Below are 20,693 nucleotides of genomic sequence, written 5' to 3'. Positions count from 1 at the left end.
TCCTCTACCATACAGATATTTTTCTAACTTCTTTCTAAGTTTCCAAAGGGCACTGTGTGGCGAGTTGGCTGATCCTCCAAGTGAGATTTTAGCCTCACTTGGTTGTTTCCAGATGCTTCCTGAGGCTTGCAGACCTTTCATAGCAAAGTAGGACCTAGAAGCCATGTGAGATCCTTGTGCTTATGTTTAAAGTTGGTTAGAACACACTAGATATTTCTTTAACTATTTTTCCTGTAAGCAGTTACCACAGGAGATTATGCAATTTTGAGTAGGCAGAGAGACGATTCACATGATTGTGAAAGAGGAGGGGAGTTTTTTGTGAGAATATGAAGATGTAATCCACATGGTGAAAATGTTTGAGAGCTACGAGCTTGAGCATAAAATGACTGCAGCTTGTGGCCTGCTCTACCTTAGTGTCTTTGCCAGCTTTTATTGTGGAGCCAGCTTGGTTCACACTTGTTGCAGCCTTATCAGTAAATAGCATGCCTGTGCCCACAATCACTAGATTAATTAACTCCTTTTTCCAGTGCTTTCTCTTCACATCCTATTGATTTGGGTTAGTTTTCACTTGACTGCCTGCAGAACACAGCGGAGAGCTATACTCATTACTTCCTTCCCCCTGCATGCATGTCAGCTGAAGAGAGAAACTTGAGCAGACAGGGGATTTTCTGCATAGTTTTTGGCAACAACAACCTCTGGTTCAAGCAGTCCACTTGTCAGCCTACTCTGTATGAACTTTAACATAAAGTTACCCCTGTTTAGTAGATATTCTAAAGCAGCCTCTGTTGGCTGGAGACAAAGCTTGTGGGCCGGCCTGGTTCAGTTTTAGTGTGGCATTAGACAGACAATGGGATAGGCCTCTGGGAAAGGGTCCTTGGGAAGTAGGCAAGCACTTCAGCTCCACTGCCTTCTAAATTATGGGTTTGGCCTGGCTGTGCAAGGCTAGACTTGTTACTTAAGAGGTGCTGTGGGTGAATTTGAAGCTGCAGAGAGGGGTATGATGGGATGGTGGACAGGAGCACAGTAAATCATCCTTAGTAGCTGTACTAACATGTACTGAAGCCAAGCATGAGCCTTTTGCAGCTCTGACACTGAGGCCAGTAAGCATCAGGAATCTGAGCTGTCCCATCGCTGCACTGAGAGAGAATGCCATGATTCCTGGTTTATGGTAGTATACAGGACAGGGAAACACAGTGGTTGGGGAGTGGGGTACACATACTACAGGAAAATAGGATTTTTTGGTCAAATCTGAGCACTTGAGGGCTCTCAATCACCTTCTGATGTCCCCGTTGATGGAGGCTCCATAGAGATTGTCCTTCAGCACCTAACTGGGCAGCTAAAACAAGGTCGTGTGAATGCTTTTGCCATGTGAGCCAGCCTGATGCCCTTAAACAGCTCTACCTTCATGTATTGCTTTTTCACAATTTTATTTCACAGTACAGTAAAAAGACCACACTGCTTCATAATTAGCATGATGACATTGGGATGCAGTAAATAAAGTACACCCTAATCAAGGATGTATTCCCACAGAAAGATGACAAAGGAGGGTGCCAGATAAACATTTGCAGGACAATAACAAGTTTCTGATTGTAAATATGTGCTGGATATCTTGACACAGAAGCTCATAAAGCTAATTTGGAACAGCTAAACTGGTCTGGCAGAGTCTCTCATTTTTTATCATAGGCTTTTGTTTTGCTAATTATGTTTAAATATTTTTATTTTGGTCTGATCTAGTAAAATTTTCAGAGCATTAAACTAAAATAGCAACAAAGTTTCATGTAGCTATTTGCTTTCAGTTATAATATAGGAATGAGAAAATAAATGATAATGTGATTCCAATAGGAATACTTTATTAAAACATCATGAGTTGAATTCCATTTGGTATCAATGGATACTGCCAGTATAGCAGTAGCAAATGCTGTGAAATTTAAGCACTGCGTGCCAGAATCATCTGTGGGTGTAACACCTCATCCATCAGCAGTTTCCTGAAGGAAGCATTTGGCATCCCATGTCCTTTGTTCAGGAATTTGTTACACAAGCTTCCTGGTCACTTGTGTATGGAACAGCAAACTGAAATAATGTTGAACAGCCACTAGAACTTTTAAAAAATGATATTGTTCTCTTTTAGCCTGCAACTGTTTTCATGCATATGACTGTTTTTCAGATCCCAGAAAAACATCAGTCATATTTTTGATGTAGCAAGGCCATGCAAGAGCCTTGTTGAAGAAGTTGTGTGCTCACTAAATTTGCATAGGGTAATATGTCAAGACACTTGGCAGCAAATAGACCATTTAGGAAAGGAGCATAAGGCCAAATTCTGTCAGTTGAATTAAAGTAGTTCTTCTGCTGTGACTGAGAGTTTGATTTGTTTCCAGGATTGCTGGCTACCAGTTCTTTGATTTGATGTCATGAAGAAACTGCTGCATTTGCATGGCTGGGTGAGGATAGGATGGGTATTGCTTTGTGCAGATAGATACATTGCTGTGTGCTCATGAGCACATCAGTGTAACAGGCATTTATATACACATGCATTGGCACAGAGGTACCTTATAGTCTGAAGGAGTATGATAAATTCATGTGATTGTCTTCCTTTGCTTACAGATCAATGCAATCCGATCAATTGTTCCGAACAAAAGCAATAATGAGATAGTTCTGGTGTTGCAGCAGTTTGATAACAATGTAGACAAGGCTGTTCAAGCTTTCATGGATGGTGAGTACAATGTACCTTTTTCACTAATGCAGGAAGGATTCAATCACATGCCAAAGTATTTGTTGTCTCTAGTGGCTCAAAATATATTCTGTAGTTCTTCTGAAATCTGATGTGGGACACTTGTTAATTATAAAAAAATTGATCCTCCTGGCTGCATCTTTGCTTCTTCATAGTGGGAGTTTGACATGGTTGTTCAACTGTTCTACCTGACATTTCCATTCTTGAAGCCATTCTTACTGCAGACTTCCTTCTTTATTCTGAATGAAAGTTAATGCTTTTAAAAGTATGTCAGGAAATTATTCACTATTGAAGATACAATAGCTAAGAATAATTCGGGGTAGTTCTGAAGCACATAACCAGGCACCTAAACCCCTGAACTTGATGCATACATTGACATTCAAACCTCAATCTGAATTTTGCAAATAGCCTTGACATTTATAATGGCTGAACCAAGACTCCATTGAAAGTTCGAGCCATTTAAACCTGGATCCATATTTGTATTTTGCGTCATGAGACCACCTCTAATGAAAGGTCACTTGTATTTTAATATCACTTTCCTGGTAAATATATAAAGTCAGGTATTTTGAACTTACACCAGAATCTGTGAGAAACCCTTTGCAGAAGTAATGGCATACCATGAGCAATCTTTTTTCAAAATTTTTGTAGCTTGGGGTGACATAAATGATAGTAGAAGTTCAGTGGTCTCGAATGGCCCTGTATATCTTAAAAATGCCTCATTTTCACTATCTCAGCAAGTTGTTTAATTCATGCCTATTTTACTTCAAAATATTTTTGGGTTTGATTTGGAATAGCTTACTAAAATGTATCAGCCAAAAAGCATCGTAGACTAGGAATTACCAATATGCAAAAAGCAGATGCAAGCAAACTGGACTATTTATAAATGTATCAAAATTCTTCCATCAGATCTCTCTGGTTCTTTTTGCTTCAGGCAGCTGCACAGACAGTTACATTCTGAGGGATGTATTGAAATTGCATTTGTCTGTACACATACACAGAAAAAGGGAAGTGTGATGCATTCAATTAACAGTATTTTTTTCCCATAATGTATGTCCTGGGGAAGGTAGTGGAGAACTGTTTGATGACTATTCAGTAAGTTGCTTTCACTTTATTTTGTAGTAAGTTATCATAGCTTGCTTGTGGCTTATGAATTGTTTCCAATGGTTCATCAAAAGAGGAAGTTCTTTCATCACCTGCTGTAAGGAAGAAACAGGCAAACACAAGCTTTGCAAGAAGTGCAATAAAGTCATGAAGAAAAGCAAGCTGTTATACCTGAATTCAGATGACCTTTTTTTTGAACTTCACCAGTTCATGATTACTGTTTAGAAGTCTTTGTGAGGGAGTATATGAAAATTGCTAATATTTGTTACTGTCTGGAAGGAGCAGAAAAGATACACATCCACGTAGCTGCCGCTGTGGATAGAAGGAATAACTGAAATATTTTTTCACAGGAATGAAAAAAATTGCTAAGATTGAAATAACACTCCCTGAGAAGTCCTGCAGTGAAAAACATTGGGGTGGCCATGCTGAGTGGAAAGGTTGACCTGCCTCCATGCAGTGCTTCTCTCAGAGGTGCTGCTTGTTGAATCAAGAAATAGTCATATTTAGTTTCCAATCTTGCTTTATATCTGGAGTGACATTTAGGTGATTCCTCTGTTATGAATTTTATTCTGTATGTAAAATTTGATTTGTATGAAAGAGAGTTCAAATGTTTTATTTGCTATGCTAGTTTACCTAATTAAGCATAACCAGTAGGTCTGTTCAGCTGCTTTGTAGATGTGTTTGAGAAAATATACTGGTGTATTCAAATGAGAGCTTTGGGATTTGGACAGTTAGTGCATTTCCAATTGGAAGAAAGAGAGGATAGTTGGATGAATCTCTAAAGTAACTCTCAGCATGCATAGTATTCACAGGGAAGCTGAGGGAAGCAAAGCAAAGACACCACCAGCCAACACAAAAAGGGTGTTGGTTGCTACTGTGAAAACAGTTATCAAAGCTGTCACATGAAATCACATATTTTCAGCAACATGAAGTAAAATCGGGAGCAAATGTTTATTACTTGATACAGAAACATGGTGCCTGTCAAAAGATGAGGTACCTTTAGGAGAGGAGATGTACTTACATGTACATAAGTGTGTGTGTAACTAATTGTAAATATGTATATAGTTATACATGAAATAGAAGTTGTCTTAGCCTTCTATCTGCATTGTCACGTCATCTAGCAAATAAAACATGGCTTTGATGGATTCCATGCAAATTTTTTCACAATTTAACAGATTTGGCTTAGCAAGATACGTCACCTTTCCTATTGTGTGTGACAGGCTCACCAGGTAATCTTGGATCTGGTTTATTGTGATAGAAAAGTAATTTTGGTACATCCAAAAACCTCACACGTCTTTGGCTGAATACAGGTTGACAACTCATGGTGGTCTGAAAACAGCAATTCTTCTTAATACTAATATCAAGATTTCACTGAAAGGATTGAGAAGAATGGCTGAATGTGAAATCCACTTGAAAAGGCAAATCATTTAGTATTTTCTGGATTTGTGAAGTGATGGCAAAGTGACTGTTAAATTCAAGCAGAAAATCTTTAATCTGCTGGCATTTAAAAATATTATTGTAGCAGATGCTGCCATAGTAGTTTGGATGACAGTTCAGACTGAGTGCTTACCATGAGATCTATTTTCAGCATTAGGTTACAGGAGAACAAATTGATGATGTTAATTAGAAGGAGAAGAGTTTTCTTCTGATGTGGCAGGAGGCACTGGTCTGACCAAAGCTCTGCCTGCTTTGTTCCATAAATTTATCTAAGCAACTCATTATGGCTGACAGGCAGAATTTCAAGTATAACTGTAATTACTTTTCGGTATAATTTTTTACCATTCCTTTCTGCCAGACCTAAGTTTACTGCATTTTTGTGATGCAGATTTTATGCAAGAGTCCACGAAATTACTCTTTTGGATGTTAATTCTTTACTTTTTACACGCTTATGTCTTCTGAAGATGACAGGTAACACATAGAAAATATGTGATAAAAATGCCAGAAGTTTTTAAAACTTTTGGATGCTTTGGAGTCAGGGTGGACTATTTAACATACTCATTGTTGACTCTGGGTACTGAGATACTTTCCTTTTCAGGCAAGAGATTTGAGAGTTGGTTTTTCTGGGTATTATGCTAATGTTTTAAGTTTGGCACACAATCAGTTTTTGCAATGAAGTCCATAAAAAGGCATTAGTGCCAAGGAGACCATCCATTACAAGAGGTGAAATCAAAACAGGTAACTAAGAAGAAGAAAGGCAGCAGTGTCCATTTTGTTCTCCCCACATAAGAGAATTCACAGCAAATTGAAATGCTCCTCAGCTAGGAGACTAGAAACTGATAATGAACACACAGTTCTTTTTCATAGCTGAACTTGTGTTGAAATGTTTTATCTTTCTCTAGGCAGCGCAACTCAGGTTCTAAAGGAATGGAATATGACAGGGAAAAAGAAGGTAAGAACTTGCTCTTTAGAGTCAAGGCATTTAAATCACTTGTCAGCTGTCTGTACTTGAATTGTACTACTTTGGGCCAGTACTTGGCCTTTTCTAGCACAGGTGACTTCATTCACACCTGTTGACAGTACTTGAAAGCAAATGTGTGTACTATTTTTAATCCTATTCTTCTGTCATTGTCTCACTAAGCCCAGTGTTCTGAGCGAATTTCTGGGACAGTACATGTGTGTACCCGGGTGTGGGACCCTGGACAAGCACAGGACAAATCCCAAAACAGCCCATGCACAGAAACAATTTTAATAAGAAACTGTATCCTGGATAGTCACAGCCACTTACAGTGCTCAATTTACTGATTGTATTTTGAGTTTGTACAATTTGCATTGAGTGATGTCTCTGTTCTTGCTATATTTCTCCATCTAGAACAATAGGAGGAAAAGAAGCAAATCTAAACAGCACCAAGGCAATAAAGATCCTAAAAACAAGAATTGTGGACCTGAGAAGGCATCTCAAGAGCCTCAGCGAATAAATGACTGTCATATGAATGGATGCCCTAAGGACAACTCTGGCCGTGGTTCTGCCAATCAGAAACTGGAAACCACTTCTCCTGAGAACAAAGGCTCTGGATTTGCAGGGTCGGCTCTGGACTGTCCAGAAATCAGAGGTCAGTTCATCTGACAGAGAGCACCTTTGCAACTGGCAGTAGCTAAGCCTTCATTGACATAAAGAGCATGGTATTTTTATTGCCATGAAGATGTTGTAGAGATGTTTTTGTGGAAAAATAATGCACATAACTATCAGTGTCACGCCAATAGATTAATACCTGTACACTGTTCATCTTGTAATATGTTTCCTTGCAAAATGTCTTTCTTCTACAGACAGCCCAGCTAATACAGAAAATTACAGGTAGAAATATAGAAGAATGCAGGGTTAGAAAATGGCTTGAGTGCCAAATTGTTAGCAAAATGTTTAATCCCTCATATGGGGTAAAGATATCTATGCACTATGAGGTTTTGGCATATTACTGGATTTCTTTATTGTTTAGTCCAAACTGGTCTGTTTTTTCTTTTTCTCATCTTCTGTACACAGGCTAGTCACAGTAGATCTCCAGAGGCTTTTCTTAGCTGGGAAGGGAGGGCCATTGTGATGTGGGAAGGCACTCTGATAGCCTTTTAGTACATGCACTTAGTTTTTCACAGGTCTAGTAATCTAGTTACCATTTCTGAAACTGGGAGGGGCAGTAACACAGAAAGTTCTTCCTCACTGTGGTAAGTACAGGGTTAGATTATACCAACACCAGTGTGAAGAAACTCACTGCTCTGGGGCAGAAGCTCTGTGAAAGCTTTTGCCTGCAAGTTCATAAAGCTCGTATTTAATTGTTGTCAGTACGGGTACTGTTTCTTCAGCTCTTCACATCTGACAGGCCTGGATTATTGTTGCTGTTAGTATTTTCTTTCTGTGTCTTAAGACCTTTCCTTGAAATCCCTTTTTCCATGGTTACAGATACAGGTCTCAAACTCCATTTTAAAGGAATGTGCCAAAGTAAGAATTGTCCTGAAATTAATTACCTGCTGCTTTCAGATGACTTTAGTGGTGCCAGCCTCTGGTTAATTAAATGAAGACTATGCAACCGATAGCAGCCAAACAAGCTACTTACCAAGAAAATTTGTCCGAAAAATTCAATGCTTCACTAAGAGCCAGAAATATGCTCCTGGCCCTTGCTAGACTTCCACTTGACTTTGGGTAAAATATGCCATAAGCCAGAAAATTCTGCATTTCCATAATATTAAAAGCATTTTTGCCACTTATTTTGCAAGACGAAAACATTTGTGGTATAAATGAGACTTCTTAGAATGGCATTTTTTGAAATTATACATGCATTAAGAAAGATATGTAGACTTAATTGCCTGTGCATAGGGGAGTGTTTTCTAGTGGGTGCAGAATGCAGAATGCTGTTAGTGATCTTTTTGTGGGTCCATGGGATTGAATCTTGCTTTTTTTTTTTTCTCTTTGAAACAGTTATGAGTTAGTTGTACATATAAAGGGCAAAAAGCATCTAGAAATTTTTCTTTACTTTTGCAGGTGTCAAATAAGAAATTACGATAGCTTTACAATTTTTTTTCAACTTAAACACATCTCTCCTGTTTCAATAACAAGGGGGAGAGCTTTCAAAAAAAAAAAGGCAGGAAAAAAAGGAAAGGAAATAGAGAGAAAGGAAAACCTGAAACTTAAATGATAAAGTTCCCCCTGCATAGTAAAATAATTTCCTGCCAAATTTTTTAATAGAGAGGAGAAAAGAATTTCTTCTTCACTTTCAGTTGAACTAGTATCAGTTTCTTTGCAGTCAGTGTAATAACTACTTTCTTAGGGTCAAAAGCCACCTATATTCATATTATTACATTTGTGCTGAAGTGATCAGGATTCTTCAAGGGCCAGCAGCTGTGCCCTTGCAGTTTCTGAGCAAGTCATACAGACTCCTCTAAAGCAGTGTGAAATGTTGAAACGAGTCCAAAGTGCACCTGTTTCGTATTGCTCTTCTTGTGTTGTAATCTCCTTTGTATTGTCCTTGTCTGCCTTGTTTGTTTTGGTTCCTTCCCTATCAAATGAATGTTACTGTAGTCATTTCACCGTCTTCTTCAGAGGGCTCACAGCTCAGAAGGATCATAGGTGTCTGCTGGGAGTCCCTAATACTTTCCTCTCCATAAGGAACATGAAGTTGAAGCTTTGCCTATACCAACTCCCAGTCTATGAGGACTTTCAAAGCCGTAAAATCCTGGCAACCTGGAAGGAACTTCAGGAGCCAGAAGGGAGGACGCAGCATTTCTCCATAGAAAATTAGGGACGGAAACATTTGGCTGTTTGCCTTTAGTTCAGATATTCTTATTTCTTGCCATTATTCCATCTTTTATTTTCTTAGACATCTTTAGTTGCTGTTACCCTTGCCGTGTACGGCCTTGTAAAGAAGCAGTGTGAATGCACTGAAAGGATATTTAGTGCTGCCTTGCCATGCTATTGCTTTTGCAGGGACCTTGGTAAAATCAGATCCTGATCTCTTCCCTACTTACTTTTCATGTAGGAAAATTTTTAATGAATCTTTTAAACTTCCTGATTATATCTCAGGGGACATACAGCTTTTTTCTTCCCTCAACCAAAGAATCTATGAGGTTCACTTGATTTGAAAGGTATTGAATGGCAAGCTGCTGCAAAAAGATAAACCACTCATTTTGAAGATGGCAGCTCAGCATATTTCAGAGCAAGTAAATCTGGGCTGCTGCCATTAACTGGCAGGTGTGGTCATACTTGACTGTTAATACAGCAGATGTCACACGATAGACTGGTGCTGAATTTCCAAGCCACCACATAGTGAACCATGTAACAGTTTACTTGCAGCTACTCTTATCCACACTTTTGACTTCTCTTGCAGGTATTTGACAGAGAATTTGATTCCTAGGTTTTGTTATACAAGTGTCTTAGCTGGTACAAGTCTTCAGAGACTTCCTGCAGACTTTCTCAATCTATTTTTAGTTGTGTTGATTGTCTTCAGTCAAATTTGAAAGTTCATTTGCAGCATACCAAACTACTGTTTGCTGGCCTATTTTGGTCATGTTTCTGCTGGCTTTCAAAGTAGCTTGTGTAGTTTTGGAAGAAACAGAGTCAAAGTATATTGCAGGCAATAATGATCAAAATTTTAATTTAGAGTATAATTGTTGTTCTAGGTGACCTTCTTTAGGCTGTCAAGTTTGTAATTTATCTTGACAAGTGTACCAAAGCTGCTAATTAAATGCAATAAAAACAGTTATGCATGTTAACAGCAAATTTCAGAAGATCAAATCTTAGGGACAGAACCTGAAGAGCCCTGGCCTTTCTTTATGGGTCAGCTGATAGACTGCTGGTTTCTAATTAGCTGTTAGAGTTATGTAGCAAGGGCAGCCTCAACTGAGAGTAGAAAGCCTTGATTTATAGAGTGTTCTATTTGCACTAGTGTGAGATGCAGCCAGGGTTGAACAGGGTTAGGGAGAATTCTCTCACAGGAGAGCTCCTCAGTGTGTGTGAGACCGGTGTCGGCATCAAGCCTTTGACATGTCCAGAGCCCTGCTTTACTGGAGTTTCTTGCTTTCTTGCTTTTTCACAGATTCACAGGTTTCTTTGACTTATTTCATTACTTTCTTACATATTGTTTTATGCAAGATACCTCTTCTGTTTTTAGACTCAACGTTTTAAAACCCTTAAAAGCTGATTTAAAATGTGAGCACTGATGTTCCTCCTTGTTCCTCTGGTGTTACATGGTTGCCATTAAATAAACCAAGATGTGCTTTCCACCTATCCTAATATCCAGTCAGGGCAGAAAGAAGTCACTAGTTGGTATGCTGTGCCTGTCCATGTGATATCCCTCAATCCCAGCAGTGTTTATCTCATTCCATGGGCCATAATCCAGCTGTTAATCTGACAAGTCCCTTTTCTCCAGACACCACGCATCATCAGTTGAAAAAAGTGATGCATAAAAAGCATCTTCAAAATGAAGAATCATTCATTCATTGAAGTGAGTTCAAAAATTAGAAAAATGAGTTAACACAACAAATCACTTTTTATGCTTGTTTCCTTAACTAAATTCACAGTGGCAGTAATAGCTGGCCTTGCCTGGCAGTTTTCAAAGTCATGCTTTGGCTGCTTGTTTCTCTGTTATGATGCTGGTATCTTGAATCCCTTTGAAGTTTTGGAAAAAGGGAAACCAGGTTGTCTTGTGGCAGCCAAAGAGGCTCAGGCATTGTTATCTTATCCCTCTGAAGCTGTTGAACCCAGGAGCCTAATCTTTGACATACTTTCATTTCCTGTTTGGTTCCTCTTAGCAGCAGGTTTTGATAGAAATCTGTAGTCAGGCAAGGTAAGTATTTCAGGTAGGAATGTTTAGTCAGTGCTTTTAAAATGCTTTTAGTAAAATTAGGAATATTTTTTGTGTGTGCTATATATATGCAGATTTGGACAAATACTATAATGGGTAGCATGCTTTTTATGTGATGAGGTGCTTTCCCCATTGGCATGAAAGAGTTGATTTTTTAATTGAGATTTTCTTTTATACACTGTTGAAATAAGGAAGTGTTCCAATTAGTGCTTAATTACCAAAACAATTTCATTAGTTGTCATAGCTCTCTGAGGTTCTGCAGAATGTGTGCCAGGAGAACACCATAAAGTCATTCTGACTTAACAGTAAGGCTTCATACCTTTCTTAATTTAACAACTCCCTGTTTTCTTCCTTAATGCTTTCTTGCAGACAGAGAACGTGAACGCCAGAGAGTATCTGTGGAATCAAGCCCAAAGACTGTGAATGGAGTAGAACAGCATGAGCCCCTTCAGTCACCAGTTCAACTCCAGTGTAACCTAGGCAGGCCAAAGTCAAAATCTTCCTCAGTTAAATCACCCAATGTGTCAACCCAACTTGAAACAAAGACAGATGATTCAGTCAAAAAAAGAGGTAAATTGGGTCTCTGGTTCCTGTGTTCTGAGGACAAAAACAGATGAGGCCTCCAGGAAAAAACCTCTGAATTCACAAAAGTTAAAAAGAGATGTGTTGGAAAGTACAGGCAGAATAATATCAAAATGAATTAAACAATTTATGCTTTATTTAACATAATTAAACTGAATAATTTCAATTAATAATGCCTTTCTAATATTTATTTGATTTGGGGGATCCATTTCAGCAAACGTGTTTAGAAACTGAAGAGCACTAGGGAGGGACTATGAAAAAGTTGGGTTTATGGACTTCAGTAGAATACCCGCTTCATTCTAATCTGGGCAAATAATATGTTGAACTATTCCTGGTGCCTCATTCAAAAAAACTAAAACCAACTTTCTGACTACCGTGCAATTTTTGTTTTCTATTTTAGGGCCAAACATTGAAAAGTCAGTAAAAGACTTGCAGCGTTGCACTGTTTCTCTAACCAGATATCGTGTGATGATCAAAGAGGAAGTGGATAATTCAGTGAAGAAGATCAAAGCTGCTTTTGCAGAATTACACAGCTGGTAGGTAAATCAGCTGCAGGGATCCATCAGCTCCACTTAGAAAAGGGACTAATTAAGCCACTGGTATTAGTGGGGAGGGGTCACTTAAACCCTCTTTGTTTGCAGCATTTGGTTTCATAAAAAAAAACAAAAAACCATGGTGCCATTAAGTAATGACACTCCTCACCAACCAGGAAGTAATATATGCATATATTGTATACATACATAAAGTTCTTTGAAAAAACCTCAGTTTTTTTACTCCTTAATTATGCATCTTGACCTAATTCTTTTGTATCAGATTCAGTGGCAACATATATGAGCAAATGAAAGCTGTTCTAAATATCCTGTCTGGGATTTTCTGAAGTCTCTTTTACCTTCTTTAAATCTCTTCTTTCCATCCTGCATCTTTGATCTTACCTCCTTTGGCAGACAGTCCTTTACTGTCTCTTCATGTCCTATCATCTTTGTTTCTTATCCTACCATTGTTCTCTTAACTTTTCCTCATAGTTCCTTCTAAGCTTCCCATCCATCATTTAATTTCCAATTTGCATCTCTAGTTCATTCTTTTTCCTCATTTTTATGTCTTTAATCTATTTTTTCATTATAATTTTGATTACTGCTGATCTTTAGCATGCATACCTACACCCTTTGAAAACATACAGCAGAAATAATTGCTGTAGTAGCAAGTTGCATATTTGATATATTCTTGTCATAGAAAAGTACTTCCTGCTTTGAGTTTCACTCAGCCTCAGTTAAGCATAGATGCCATATAAAACCTATGGATTAGACAGTGTTGGAATAAAAAGAAGAAATCATGTTAAAATGTACAGTACTTGGTTACAAATCAAAGAGTGAAAAACCTTTCCCCTTTAATTCAGTCACAATATTTGTCAGTATTTTTATGGGGATATCTCATAAAACAGCAATGGTATTGGCAGAAGTTTGTTAACTTTGGACTTCAGTAGTGTATTCATTGTCTTCAAAGAAGCATCTAAAGTAACTTTAGGGCCATTGGGGCTCCTCTTCTCTATGGGCAGAAAATCCAAGTGCTGCTGAGCTGATTTTGGGGAAGATTCTGGTTCACTGAGCCCCCAGTGTACTTTACTGTATAGCAGGGCGAGCTGTGTTTCTGTTTCTCCAGTGAATGTGAGCTGTGATCACCTGTTGTACTAAACTCAGTAATGTTTTCAGGATTGTTCTGGAGCCATTACAGTGATTTTTGCTTATGAACTTATATGTAGTAATAAGATTGTTGGGATAGAAAAATTGAGCGGAATACAACTCCTTCCACGTTTTTTTTGGTTGTTCTCAGAGGGGACCTTTTCTGTGAGAAAACTATAGTTGGATCTCATTTGCTGAGTAGTTCACACTCACTTTTTTATTTTTGGTAGGAGTGTTAAAAATATCTTACGTCACATGTCTCACCTTGGCTGCTGGCAGTCACAGGCAATTCAGTCTTTATTGTCACTCTGGTCACAGAACAGACTTAGAATTCTGTCACGATCTAAAAGTGCAGGAAGGTAATATGTTCAGAACTGAAATTCTTCATTTTTCATGTATTCATATTTTAGTTTGAAAAACTGTAAAGCGTATTGCCTAATACTAAAATACTGCAAAAGAGTTTGTAAATGCAAGTACTTAAAATTATGAAAATAGCCGGGAAAACTTTTCAATGGGCTTCATTTTATTTTGCCTCCTACCAGCTTCAGTGCCTAAATTGTTGAAGTAGAGTCTGTTAGAAGCTCTAAATGTAACAGATCTGTGGTCTGAATATTTGTGCCTCAGCATAACATTGCAATGAGGACAGTACAATGTCAGGAGATGTTTATGGAAATCTCAGTGCTGGCTATGTTGCTTTTGGCACCTCATAAGTCTAACATTTAGGTTTTCTTCAAATGAATGAAGTAGATTTTTTTGTTTAAATAGTAAACTGCCTGACTTAACACCTTCTTTGCCAAAAGTAAAGAGAGTTTTGTGGTATTTCATATGATTTTGTGGCCTAAACTTTGAGGAAGATGGGCACAGCTGTTTTAATGGCTTGTTTCCAAAAACTCCCTGACAACTGCTTTAGATTTACTGGATTTGGGTAGAAATCACCTGAACCAGTGATACATACAGCTTCAGACCCCATACAAGGATCACACTGTATTCCTGAGTTGCAGAATTTAGTGTGTGTTATTTGCATGGGAGTTTCCTTGCTCCGGAATTGAACAAAACATCCCCAGTACTAGCAGGAGGATAAGGTTTTAAGTGAGCATATTTATTACTCTCCTTTGGCATGGAGTTTCACTGTGACACAGTCAACTTGTCATGAAAAAATTAAGGACTTCAGCTAAACTGTGTCTCCCAGAATGCTGTGGAATGATAAAAGCAAGGGCATGATGTCAGCTCTCCATTGTGATCGTGGTTCCAAAGCTTTTTGCGAGTTCCTCTCCCAGTTCCTGCTGGCCTGTGGGCTGCTTGAGATGGACAGCAGATACAACAGCCACCAAGTGCTGTCTCTGTACAGAACTGCCAGGAACACTGGAATGAGCTCAGTACTGTAACCCCTTCCTGTTACACACAGCTGTCACCACCTAAGGGGTTTTAGTGAAGCTAAATGAAGTCAGAAGCTTTTATCTTGCATTGCAGCTGAATGCTGAAACACATACTAATTTGTCTCTTTTGGGTTTATTTTTCTTCCTTTGATAATAAGACCACTTTTGTGTCCTTTTTTGCTATCAAGGTCAGAATCAAAACTGCATTGCAAGAGTCAGTAATATTTTTTGATCTGCTTTGGTTTTTTAAATCTTTCCTTTGTTACCACTTGCAGAAAGAATGAAGAATGCAAAGATAATATAGTGTATCTTCCTCCTACTTCCAGACAGTAAATGAAACCATTATTGTGGAGTTAAATGAATAGCACATGTGGCTTAAGATATCCTGAAAGCTTCAGCAGAAATATTCACAAGAACTTGAACTTCTCCTTTTAACAGCAGAAACTATTGAGTGATAGCTGGCAGCAAAAATCCATGTTTCTCTCTGGCTGATTTTTCACAGCTTGACCTAGCCAATAGGGAAGTTACTCCTGAACATGTAATATGGTGCTATTTAAAAAGTCACCTATCTGGCACAATAGTGCATACCCTCCCACAATCTGAAAAACAGTTCTAGGGAGCAGATGTGCTGTGAACCCCTGTAAAAGCTTGGGGGGAAAATGCAATGCTTACTTCACTTTTGACTTGGTAGTAAAATAGGGCAAATAACAATCCCAGAAAGATGTTTATTTTAAAACGTTGCATTGGGCTCACTTCCTCTTTCTTAAAGAGCCTCACTGAACTTTCTGGTAACTGGAGTAATTATCTGTGTGCTCAGAAGAAGTGATAACAGCTTGCATTTATTCATTTGTTTTCATGCCAGAAGACTATAGCATTTTACAACCATGGGCTGAAGCAGGCAGGGCACTTAGCCCCACAAGGAGTCTTTTGCAGTCTCATGTGGATCGTGCTCCTGCTGTGATCCAGCACTCTGGTCACCCCTGCTCTTGCTGGGCTTTCTGTGGCATTGCTTTCCCAAGGTTATGAGAGCACTTGGCAAAGCAAGCTGAAAGGCAGTGTTCTTCAGGCTCACGTGCACCTGAAAGTTAGGAGAGAAGTCTTCTTGATAGTAGTTCTTGATCCATTATTTGTCCTCATTACATTCAGCATTGCTGTATGGTTTTCAGGAATACCATGGTGTCAGTGAGAACACGAGGTGTTTCCCTTACTACTTGAATGTAAAATATATCAGGGCGTAGCCATGTCCCATGGTAGTGTAGAGCACAGAAAAGAAGGCTACCAAATACTCCTTAAGTTGCAGGGAAAGGTAAAAAAGCTAAATGAACTCTCCTCTCACTAGAGTGCACTTGAGACGTTTGTTGCCAAGCTTAAAACCTTCATGAGAACTGTGTTCTCACTTCTTTTCCACCAAGAGACTGAATAATCATCTTGGGGATAAAAGGAGAGCCCCAGGAAATCTAAGTGAAATGTGTAGAGCACAAAAGGAGCCACAGTTCCCCATAACACCTCTTGCCAGAAAATAATTTTCACATATTGGGCATTCATACAGTCATATGGAAAACTAAAAGGGAACATCTGCTACTTGCCCATATGGTCTGCTGCCAGCCACAAATGGTCTATAGAAAACAGTAAGAAGCAGGTTTAATTACACTGCATGCGGAACTGAACCACACAAATACAAGCTTCTCTACTCTTTTGTAACATATCAATATGTCCAGTGCTGTGTAAAGAGCATGAAAATCAACACAACTAAGTTTTTGGAGTGAAGAAAAAGTAGCTGAAAGCTTTACTATAGGCTAGATAAAAAAAAATTATTCTGACATAATGCTGGGAAGATGGAATTTGGCAATACTGGCAGTTTAAAAAGATAATAAAATAGATTCAGGGTAACAATTAGAAAGTATGTGCTGTATGTTTGGGGAAAATGAAGTTTTCATATTGTTTTCTAACTTAAGGCAGAGGAGTGGTTGAATGGGGGAAGAAGTAATCTAAAAGAACAGAATTATCTCTGTACTTACGTAGTTGTGTCTGTACTGACTCTGAGGGGTAGTGAGCAGTGGTGCCAGTGCTCAGTTGCAGAACAGTGAGAACACAGTTGCCCCTTTCTGGGACCCCTACTTGGCAAAGTGTAAAGATAATGGTTTTCTGTCACACATAGCCCGGAATCAGTGGCACCAGATGAGAGCTGCCTGTCTGTGCTGTGGTTGTTTGGAGATGGGCAGGTGGCTGGAAAGGCCAGGACTAGTATTGCTTTACACTGAACAGAATTCTGTGTTGTTTTTCTCCTCATTTCCAGGCAGTTCTTCTGGGGTTTCTGTCTGTCTGGCAGCCAGCCTTTGGTAGTCTATGCTTCTTAAGTCCAGGTCAAATCCTCTTGCAGTTTGTTGTGATGTTTGTGTGCCCATCATGCAATCCAGTCTTTAACCTTGTCAGCACAGAGAAGATAAAAATAATCTACGTGCGTTCCGTTTTCCTTGGCCCCACTGGGTTTTCAGGTATTTCCAAAGACAAGTGCTTTGACCAAGGCCCCTGGGCCCTGGCCCTGCTGCCTGGGTGGTCTGGGAGAACCTGATCCAACAGCTCTGGCCGCAGGCTGGGTACCTGCCTGGAGAGCTGCAGCAGCTGGGAGAGGGGCTTGTGCTGGCACTCTTCTCACCACCTCCAGCAGTCTGGGATCACCCTGGCTGTGCATTAGTGGAGAGAACAGACAGAGTTCTTGGAACTGGAGGGAGTTATGTTTCAGTGAGATACATAAGTCCCCCTTCTGACCCCTTTGTCTTTTACAATTACTTACTTCATCACGGTATTTTTCTAGCAAGTTTGTGAAGCTGGATTAAAGAGGTGAGATTCAAAGGTGGATTACATTGTTTCTTAGCTGTTGTCCATATTTTATGGCACTGTCTCTCCCCTCTTCCCTCCCAGTCATTCATAGGTGTGTTTGTCATCCTCAGTAAAACACAGAACTCACAGGTTTTGAGGCTGTGCAGGTATACTCTTGATTTTGTGCATGTCATTTTGTACATGTCATTGGTGACTACCTCCTTTCTGATCTCACAGTTGTCAGACTAATGAGAAATCTAGCTTACTAAACACAAAAAGACAATAATTATCTTGAAAAATTTCAACTGATATTACACCAAAAAGCCATACCTTTCTTTGAGGCGACTTTCCAATGTGCTTTTGAGAAAGTTACTTCATTTCTGTAGCAGGAGCTCAACAACTGTCTTCTCCTTGCTGGAGTGTGTTTAGGCTAAAATATTTAACCAGTAAGGTATTCAGATACCTCAGGAATCGGATCAGAACTGAAACTCAAAGAGGAAAGAAATACTTTACAAGTTTGTGTAAAAATGTGCAGGCTGCTAACAAGCCATAGTGCTACTTATACTCACCATTGTTAAAACTGCCAGTTTGTGAGATGATGCCTTCATTTCTAAATAACTAAAATTTAGAAATGTTCTTTCCGGAAAAGATTTTCCATGTCAGTTTTAGCTTAAACAGGTTTTGATGATGAGGCAATAAATTTCTAATTGTTTGTAAAGAAATCTTAAAAGCAAATTGCAAATAGATCTTTAATTACAGTGCATTTACTAGATCACACTGTGCTGGCTGGCTGCTAGAGAGGGCAGTGTTAGTGAAGGTAGATAAAAAATTACACAAAATGAACTTGAATAACTAAACGCCTGTGGGAATTTTCAGTTCTACTACATTGTGCTCTGCAGAGGGAAGAATTTCAGTGAAATTGATTTACATTGTCTTTTGTTTGTCTTCTTATTGTCAGACTGTACTAGTGATCAGAATGAAAATTCATGTAATCTGGTTTGCTGTGTAAACACTGTGCATATGCTAATATGGTAATCAAATAACCTTCAAGCATTGTGAACATTTAAATAATATTGAGCTAATTCTGGAAGAATATAATCTACTAAAACATTGCAAAATATGTAATATCCCAGCTTTTCCTACAAGGTTTTTTCTAATATATATATATATATATATATATTTCCTATTCATATAAAGCAAACTAGAAGTATCATTTCTCCAATTACAAAATAGCATGGCTAGTTAGTAATCCTGTAACACTTATAATCACCTAGTACAGGCGACTGGGCTTTATATTTACATACTCATCACATCATTCTAGCTCCTTGTGCCAGAAGTTTGACTGGGACCGTTCTAGTTTTTGGATTGATGTGCAAGATTCTTTTGTGAAATACACAATTGGATTAGAGATTCTTATCAGTTGTCTTTTCACACTGCCTGTGGGTCAAGTATGTTCATGCTAGAAGGCAAGTAAGTGCAATAAAAAAGCATAACACTTAAAGCAGAGCTTATCAGGACCATCTCATGAATTTGCATGTAACCTCAGCTCAAATACAGCAGAGACAGTAACAGTACTAACATCCCTCAAACTTGCTGGGGCTTGTCAGCAGCTTGTCAATCATCACAGCTTCAAGCAGCTGCTGGGTCTGTTCCAAAGTGTTGACAGAGCAACATCACTGGAGTATGTTGTATTTTTGTTGATGCCTGAACTGTCAGACTCCAGCAGTGTCTCACTACTCTAACTGCCTTCCTCATGACGAAAGGGTTCAAACTGTACCTCAGTGTTCAGCAGCTCTCCAGATGAACCAGCCCCCAGAGGATTCCCAGGAAAACATAGCTCTTCCCCCTTCTGGATGAAGAGCCCTGCTGCAGTTATTTAGGATGCCACAGTTGACACTGTGTTCCTCAGTCTCCACAAGAACAGTCATTCTCAAACTGTGCACAAAACTGTTTCAGGGGGAGTAAAGGTTATTAAACACCCCAAGGAGAAAATGGGCATTTTGAGGGGTTTAGCAGGGTTATGAAAGGACTCATTTGAATTATGCTTAACAGTAACCTCTATGCCATGCAGGTGGGACTTACCTTTGTGAGCTGTGTCAACATGTTTGCCTCCATGTCAGCTTGGCCTTTTTATTTCCCCATCTCTTCAGGCACAATAGGTTTGTCATAATGCCTAGAAGAGGCAGAAGGAAAGAGAAGATTCTGGTCTTCTGGAAACCTTATGATTCTCATCAGTAAAGCTATAAATCAGCCAGCCTGGCAATCTGAAGCAGCTTTTCTCAAGAGGCACTAATAACTTTAATCATTTTAGTGGAATTTGAAGGTATTACAGCTGACTGAAAATATCTTTTCTTTAGCACTGTGCAAATACTAGATTTCATGCTGTAAACTAGAGGAAGATTATTTTGTTTCACTAATGTCTGAACAAATTCAGAATTTGTTCTGGATATGAAACTGTGAAATGAGGCAGCTGTCAGCATAATTTGCCCCTGTCATTGCTGTGCCAGCAGCTCATTGTAGTTTGGCATTTTCAGCTCTTTTGCCATTGTACACTAGTGTGAATCCTGCCAGCCTCTCTAAGGCCAAGACATGAGTACTGTTCATTTGACCAGGAATAGGGCACGTCTGTTTTTGCCTTCAAAATCCATTCAGCAAAATGATTCCTAGAGAGCTGCTGTCTCTCCTGCTGCATCTCATATCTCTACAGCACAAGCTCTGGCTGTGTCTCATTTGCATGCACTCTGTGTTAAACCTCTGCTTTGCCCTGTACCCTCAACAAAATTGTCTCCTTCCTGAGCCCCACTTCAAACTTTCACCTGGATATTAAACTCAAAAGTGCTAAATCCTGTGCTCCAAACTGCAGATACTCACCTGTGGTGAACAGTTATATGGTGCTGATAGCTCAAGTTTGGGACCCAGGTCCTGATCCTGAAAACGTGAGGGCCAAGAAATGGAAGAATCAGTCCTTTTAGGAAACAGGTGTGGTGAAGGGAGACAGAAAAGAAAGAGATAGTAATGTTACTCTGCTTTTTTTTCTATCTCATCAGTCACAGAGTCATAAAGATAAGGCTCACTTGATTCAGATCTGTCTTGAGTCTGATCGCTGAAGGGGGAAATTTAGTTC

The 20,693-nt window shown here is 39.1% G+C and overlaps 1 protein-coding gene across 7 annotated transcripts in view; it reads left to right on the top strand.

The window, feature by feature from the left end:
- The window catches only part of SPATS2L (spermatogenesis associated serine rich 2 like), a 78,786-nt gene that overhangs the window by 44,000 nt on the left and 14,093 nt on the right, over positions 1-20,693 (top strand). For all 7 annotated transcript variants that reach the window (XM_038141844.1, XM_038141842.1, XM_038141841.1 and 4 more), the window contains 5 exons: positions 2,602-2,710; positions 6,169-6,218; positions 6,639-6,879; positions 11,485-11,685; positions 12,098-12,233. In XM_038141844.1, the coding sequence (XP_037997772.1) occupies positions 2,602-2,710; positions 6,169-6,218; positions 6,639-6,879; positions 11,485-11,685; positions 12,098-12,233 (737 nt within the window). The remainder of the gene's footprint in view (positions 1-2,601; positions 2,711-6,168; positions 6,219-6,638; positions 6,880-11,484; positions 11,686-12,097; positions 12,234-20,693) is intronic.

The sequence above is a fragment of the Motacilla alba genome, chromosome 7 (assembly GCF_015832195.1).
Source record: "Motacilla alba alba isolate MOTALB_02 chromosome 7, Motacilla_alba_V1.0_pri, whole genome shotgun sequence".
Lineage (NCBI taxonomy): Eukaryota > Metazoa > Chordata > Aves > Passeriformes > Motacillidae > Motacilla > Motacilla alba.
The sequence above is the reverse complement of the archived record's forward strand: the minus strand, read 5'-3'. Positions and strand labels throughout refer to the sequence as shown.